The 7,620-nt window shown below is 39.1% G+C and overlaps 1 protein-coding gene across 1 annotated transcript; it reads left to right on the forward strand.

The window, feature by feature from the left end:
* The first annotated feature begins 738 nt into the window (after window positions 1-738).
* irf10 (interferon regulatory factor 10) lies at window positions 739-7,559 on the forward strand. The gene is made up of 9 exons (XM_036008179.1): window positions 739-772; window positions 908-1,150; window positions 3,166-3,361; window positions 3,583-3,659; window positions 4,543-4,597; window positions 5,462-5,551; window positions 5,637-6,023; window positions 6,165-6,283; window positions 7,140-7,559. The coding sequence occupies exons 2-9, from the start codon at window positions 986-988 to the stop codon at window positions 7,242-7,244; spliced, it is 1,194 nt and encodes a 397-aa protein (XP_035864072.1). The 5' UTR covers window positions 739-772; window positions 908-985; the 3' UTR covers window positions 7,245-7,559.
* The last annotated feature ends 61 nt before the right edge of the window (window positions 7,560-7,620 follow it).

Genomic DNA, 7,620 nt, shown 5'->3' on the forward strand with positions numbered 1-7,620 from the left:
TCATTACCTGATCTTAAGAAATAATACATTTTCAGTCAGCACAATAACGCCTGTGAGGAGGAGGAGTCTCTTTACACCTACATACTTTCATTTTCACGTGAACGTTTCGGAATGAGCTGTGTGTGTGTGTGTGCGTGCGTGTGTGTGTGTGTGTGTGTGTGTGCGTGCGTGTGTGTGTGTGTGTGTGTGCGTGTGTGTGTGTGTGTGTGTGTGTGTGTGTGTGTGTGTGCGCACGCGCGCACACACACCATTGTGTTCGTTGATATTTGTTACTGGCACTGTCCTGTTGCCCACGTGCTGTGGAGGGGAAATGAAAAGAGAATTTTCCAAAACATAACTTAATTTCATCTAGCAGTTTTGTGGACTATAAAGGTTAACTGCCATTCACTTTGTCTACTTTTGTAAAGAAATATTTAGGTGGCTGAGTTTTGTGATCATGTCAGCAGTATAATAGCCTGAGGAGTGAAGTCTTTGTTTTGCCTTCTGGCAGAGTCAAATTGACTCTATTTGTAGGCCTATAGGCCTACAAATAAAAACATGACATTTGAAGTATGAGTATTCATATATGAATTATTTTCACATAAAGACAGTCTTTCACTGATCCAAGGACCTACTCACTTAGGCTATCCCCCTCCCTCATACACCTTATTTGGAAATGATTCAACTTTCGCTGAAGCTGGAGGAAACCGAAAGTATCAAATGAGCTCAAAACTTTCGCTTTCGCTTCCAAGAGCTCTTAATTTTAGTTACGACTTCAGCGTTGAAGTTTAAGGTCTGTTTTAATACAACTTTTTTTTTAGTGAACTGCATTATTATAAATTTAGGCTACAGCATTGCGATTGAACTCATGTTAGAAGCTTGAGCAGCATCATAATAAAATAGCCAATTTTATTTGTCCGCTTGCAAGGTGGGAGCTGATTACTCTGAACATGCTTCTCTGACATTTGGAAGTTTTGTTCCTTCAAGACACCTGTCTGTGTTGAAGATGGAACCTAAGATGCACATGAAAGAGTGGCTGATAGCTCAGATAGAGAGTGGGAAATATGAAGGACTTCTCTGGGAAGATGATCATAAAACTATGTTCAGGATTCCGTGGAAGCACGCAGCCAAGAAGGACTACAAACAGACGGAGGACGCAGCTCTCTTTAAGGTGGACATTCTTTCATATTCTGAAACATAATGTGGAAGTCTAATCAAGAAATATAGCCTAACGATAGCATGTTTTGAATTCATTATCAGAAAGAAATTGATCCAGGAACGCCAGTCGACTGTTGTAATAGGCACTTAGATAAAACCAATATTTTTCTTTTTTTTTTTGGCTAAATATAGGCTATTTATTTAGGGCCTATAACAAGTCCATAAATTGATTGGTAAAAAATCAAACCTTTGCACATTGTACCATGTTGAGCTACTACCTTCGTAAACAGGTTAAAAATGAGCATAGTAAATATATTTTCTAGCCTGCCACACAGAAGCGACAATAATTGCCTAACTATTTTACATTTTACAAGAAATGCTTCGTATGCTACTTCTTGCTATGAAAATCAATGCCCTTTTAATCCTGATCAGTTATCATGTTGCAAAGGTTTCTAATAGCCAGGACACAACAGTGTTTCCCATTTATTTGAAGAATTGAACTAGGTAGGCTATCCCTTCTAAATAGATTAGCCTGCATCCGAAAAAAATAAAATGAAGATTTTGTATTTATTATTATTGCTATTATTATTTTACTCTTTTTCTCAAAAGTCTAAAATAGGCCTAGTGGAATTTGGAGAAGTCCGGAAATGATGCGTTGATGTGCTGCAGTAGATTAAAGGGAAAGAAAACACTTTTATAATAAGAAGTTCTTGTTGTGAAAGTGTTTTTCTTTTTTCTTATTTCTTATTATTTATAAGTTACCTCTTCCTTGCAATGCTCTGTCTGTTGCAAGACTGTGTTGCATAAGTGTTGAATAATGGTCGGAAACACCAAAGCGTCAAAAGTAATTTTCGTCATTTATTTGACTGGAACAAGTTAGTGTCACTTTTCTGTTTATAGCATTAACATAGGATGTGACACATAAGTATGGAAGCCTATATGGGACTTAATTCAAATGACAATGGGCTTCCATAGAGAAGTGAATGAATGAAGCTAAATGCGGTCAAAACTTTCAGTTTATTCTCTCAGTTTTCATTCACATAAAAGCTATTTATTATACAGTCAAATGTCTATGCATTCATTTCAAATGTTATCATTAAGTAAATGTAAATAAGGTTGTTAGTTTCAATAATGTATATCTCAGTTGTTTAAGCCATCTAAATCAGAACTATGTCAGAACTTATTAGCAGTAGACCTAAAAATGATGAGATTGCTAGACTTCCTACTGATTGTTTACTGAATTTATCACTCATCTGAACAGAATTTCTTTATTAAATAACTAATGATTTTCTTAAAGTGCACATTCAGTTTTGCTGCTTTCACAGTGCTCTGGATGGATTTAGTTAAAGGGGCGCTATGCAGTTTTGGCCATTTCTTCTCTGTTTTGTCTCTTTTTGCTCGCAGGTTTCTCTATAGAGCTCCCCCTACAGCTTCAGAATAGATATTTTGCAGCTCCTATGTTTACTTGTGTCTGACTCCTCGCTCGGTCAGTCTGCCGTTTCCTCTTTCTCTGTTCCTCCGACAATGCTTTCCTAGCTTTCTGCTTCCTTTTTGCCAGCTCAGCCATGACGATAATGTGAAAAACTCCATCGCTACCTTGTTAGTCGGTTCCTGAATGGGCGTATGTGTGCAGTGCCGTGAAGCAATTCGTTACATCGCGAGGCCTGATATCATGCGATTCTTCCTGATGCTGAGGCCAGCGGCTCGCTGGCCGAAAGTTGCAAGGGTGGTTTTTCCGCTCACAGGCGCTAGGGGGGAGCGAGACGACCACCATTCAACTCGAAAAAAGTCATATAACCATTCCAATGACTCCGAAGCTGTTCAGTTAAGGTAAATTATGCTAAAAAAAAACTGCATAGTTCCCCTTTAAATATAATCAACAATAGAACAGCATACATTCCCTGTGAAGAAAATGACACTAATCATGTGTTTACCAGTAGTTCACGACAAAAGTTTTTTTCATTAAATCATGTTTGGGATTTTGCAATTATTTATGTATGCATGTAATATTTCTATCTTCACGTTCAGGCCTGGGCTGTATACAAGGGCAAGTACAGGGAGGGGAGAGATAAAGCTGACCCCACCATGTGGAAGACCCGTCTTCGCTGTGCACTCAACAAGAGCACGGACTTCCAGGAGGTCCCTGCACGCAACCAGCTGGACATCAGTGAACCCTATAAAGTCTACCTTATCCAGCACGACAATGGGCCAGCCAGGCCTGCAGGTAAAAGTGAACACAACTGCTCCTTTACTTTCATATTATCTAATGGATTATATCTAAGATGGAAAAAAGGTCAATATAAGCTAACAAAACAAGGAATTAAATGTTGTATTTATATAATGAATTTTCCGTCATTCTCCCATCAGCTTTACACCCATACAAAAAAGTATTTTTTGTATTAAATGGCCAATCGCATTTTTGTTCCCACTTGTTGCTCTCCTCAGACTCTTTCCAGACAAAGGATCAAGTGATCGTCCAGGCTAAGAGCTCTCCAAGGAGCCCCAGTTTTCTGGAAAAAAAGGTAAGTTAAATACATAGAGAAGCTATACATTGACTGTAGCTATTTGAATCTGCTGAACAGTGGAGGCTTCACTGACTTTGTGCTAAGAACACAGTATGAGGGCAATCAGTTTCTTAGAAATAGTGCTCATTATTTATGGGTTTTCTTTGTTTTTAATCCTGTTTTTTGTCAGTGTGTATTAGAAGTTCTAGAAACAGGTGGAAATCAGGGATGACAATCAGACTTTGATGGCATACATTTTGATTATTAAAAAAATGAGACATTCGCAGTGAAAGATTTAAGGGAAAACCATTTATTCTCAGTATATACTGATCAAATTAGTTTGTTTGTCTTTTTTTTTTTTTAAACTACCACTGTGAGTCACCAAAGAGTCAGAAATTGTTTAACTCTATGTGTAGGGGGTTAACCATGTATTGTTCCATCCATTGACAACTTTACACTGTTGTGAACAACAGTGTGTTCTTGCAGCAGGAAATGTTTGGGGTGTGGGGGGTGGGGGGAAGAATCAGTTTAAACTAATCTGATCTTATATACTGTATATAAAAAAGATCCTTAAAAATAAATCTTAGCTGCTTTTTAATTTTTTAATTTTACCTTTCTTTTACCAGGATAAGACTCATTGAGATTAAAAAATCTCTTTTTCAAGAGTGTCCTGGCCAAGACAGGCAGCAGTACAACCACACATATGTACAAACACAAAATACACAAAATCATTAAAAACATAAAACAACTGAATCAGCAAATCCAGTCAACCACACACCTAAACACATCAGGCAAAACATTTACAGCCAGATGTGGCTGCCTCCAAGTCATTCAACACCCACTTAAAACAAACTACAAACTTCATGCTGTGTTTACTTAATTTTTGTTTCTGTTTTTGTAGCTTCGTTGTCAAAAGGAATCATTTGACGCAAGTAAAGAAGTAAAACCGTTGATTGGTAAGGGTTACACACAAACTGTTCTACAGAATGTTTATGGATGACGCAAGGCAAAGAATAGGAAGCTCAACCGATCCAGTTGTCAAATGGTCATTTATATCCCAGTTAAAATATCAATATGGGGATAGTATTGTTTTGGCCTGGCATTTGGATCCCATTTGAGCAATCCAAACAGAGCCTGACCGCATTTGTCCATTTACCTCCTACGGGTAAGTGGTTACCCATATGGGTTGCTAAATGGGCCAAGGTTGGAAGTGTAATCAATGAAGCTCATAATTCTGGTTCTCTCACCAACTATTTAATGGAAAGCCATGCAATTTGGTACACTCAAAGCTAGCATGGCCGTAGACTTAGTCTTGTTGTTGTTGGATTTTCTTTGTGAACCTTTTAGCTTAGTTGGATTTATTGGTTGGTTTGGGTACTAACGGATTAGTTCATAGGCTGGTTTAGTGCTCACCTACCATTAACCTCCCATGGGGGTTTAATCCCTGACTCCTGTGCTTCTGGCTTCAGAGTATTTGTGGGTTAGAATTTGACATGGGGACATACAGTAATATATGTCTTGCCACCCCAATAAAATATCCATTAAGGATCGCTACTTGTAGTTGGCCTTGGCCCAATCATGAGTTTAAGTAAGTGTACCATGTGGGAGTGGGACTTGCCCACATGGTCAGACATAACTATATGGACCCCATCTGGTCTGTAGAAATAGGACTCAAATGCTGCCGTATAATGGGCCCTGGCCAACATCTACATGTTGGTAGGAATTTTACCGGTGATTTCATATTTAAAAACAACAGAAATCAAATTATGACAATAGCATTGAGAAAGTACTGATTGAATAATGTATCTGTTCTGCTTTAGATGATCTGATGAGGGAACACATGTATTGTGAGCTCACAGGAAAAAAACCTGCTCCTATAACCTTCCTCAGTCCCACACTTACTATATCAGGTAAATTTATGGGATTATGCGTACAAAAAACAACATGTCACTGGCCTTTGCACTGTTTGACCTGGAACACATTTTGTGTGTTCAGACTTCCGTATGCAGGTGGTGTTGCTATACCAGGGCCAGAGGGTCATGAAAGTGGCCACCAGCAGCCCAGATGGGTGCTTCATCCTGCAGGGCCACGTCCCGTTGGGAAATGAACGGATCTACGGGCCCTGCACTGCCCAGCAGCTCTCCTTCCCCTCCCCAAGCTCTGTATCCCTTCCGTCATGCTTGGCTGAAGCGATGAACCGCCTTCTTTGTCATTTGGAGAGAGGTGTGCTATTATGGGTAGCCCCAGATGGGGTGTTCATCAAGCGGTTCTGCCAGGGCAGAGTGTACTGGAGCGGTCCCATGGCCCAACACACTGACCGGCCCAACAAACTGGAGCGAGAAAAGACCTTCAAGCTGCTTGACATACCCACATTTCTCAATGGTAAGGCAGTGCATGCAGTAACAGCCACAAAAAAAGCAGTTTGAATTCATACCAGTTAGTCATATAAATCTAGCTGGAACATAATATGATTTATTATATATAAATATATATATATAAACAATATACAATGTTATTGTACAGAGCTTCAGAGCTGTATACAGGGGAAGGGACATACACCTTCTTATGAGATTGAGCTCTGCTTCGGAGAGGAGTATCCAGACCCCAACGTACCTAAAACCAGGAAACTGATCATGGCGCAGGTGGGTGGAAAAGGAGCAAATAATTGATCACCATCTTCTTTTGATTATAGAAGATGTCTTATTTAAAAAATGTAATTTACACATTTTTTTTTATCTCAGAAGGATTCTCAAAACAGTTGAATGCTCATCCCATTAAAAAAATGTCAACACTCTGGGATGAGCATTCAACTGTTTTGAGAATCCTACTGAGACAAAAATTACATTTTTTAAATATGAGGCTCTTCATAGGGTACAGTTTCCTCTGTGAAATTACAATTACAGTTTTGTGGACTTAGCACCTGAACAAAAGGATGTGCATGTTTTTTGTAGATTCATATTAACCAAAAATTCTCCCTTCATTCTCTCTCATACCGGCATTTCAATTTGTATCTTTTGTTGTAATATTTCTATAAAGCGAGGGACAGTTTGTCAGTTTGATTTGCTGTCAAGGGTTTGATCCACCTTGTGCATTTCTCAAATGCTAAACAACCATGGGCTTGGACTTATAAAGTTCTGTGTGATTTTTATGACACGTTAAAGTATGTCGAGTCTTGGATGCTCAATTGTGTTTTTTGCCCCCAACGGTTCCTTCCAGGCAGCGCTGCGACCGCTGCCTCCAAGGCACCTAACCCTAACCTTAACCCTAACCCTAACCATAACCAGTGCCTAATCCTAGTGCCTTCCAGGCAGCGCTGCCTGGAAGGAGCCGTTGGGGGCAAAAAACACCGATAAACGTCTTGGATGTTCAAACAATCCAGGCAGAACCTTAAAATTCCTGTATGAATGCTTCCTGTCAGTCGGAGCGTAGCTGTAGTCTTTTCATGCACCAGTAGAGGTCATCATAATCATACTGATTGTGTACTACACTGTTGGCCAGGTGGTGCCCTTGTTTGCAGTGGAACTGCTGCAGAGGTTCAACGTGGAAGAGATTCAGGAGAAGCGGCCAATTCTCACCTCCAACACAGAGGGAGAGAAGATGTAGGAGGACAGGGAATGCTAGGGTAGCTATGAACAATATACAAGTGGATTACTGCTTTATTCATAATAATCATCATGAAAGACATCCTAAGAGCAGAGCAAACAATACAGAGGATCTTCAGTGTGAAAATGTATATATGATGAAGAAACGATGGAGGTGTTGCATTGTATGGAAATATATATATATATATATATATATATATATATATAGATTTTTTTTATTCTGTCCACCATGTCAACCACTGGTAGGAGTTATCAGCGTGTTAAAGCAAACATCTTGATTAACCCAATAAAAATTGTTGCTAACATACTATTAATGTAAAACATATGCCTGTACTTTTTTGTTAACCTCATACTCAATCTGTATTAAATGATAATTT

This window comes from Sander lucioperca, chromosome 12, assembly GCF_008315115.2.
Source record: "Sander lucioperca isolate FBNREF2018 chromosome 12, SLUC_FBN_1.2, whole genome shotgun sequence".
NCBI classification, from domain to species: Eukaryota; Metazoa; Chordata; class Actinopteri; order Perciformes; family Percidae; genus Sander; species Sander lucioperca.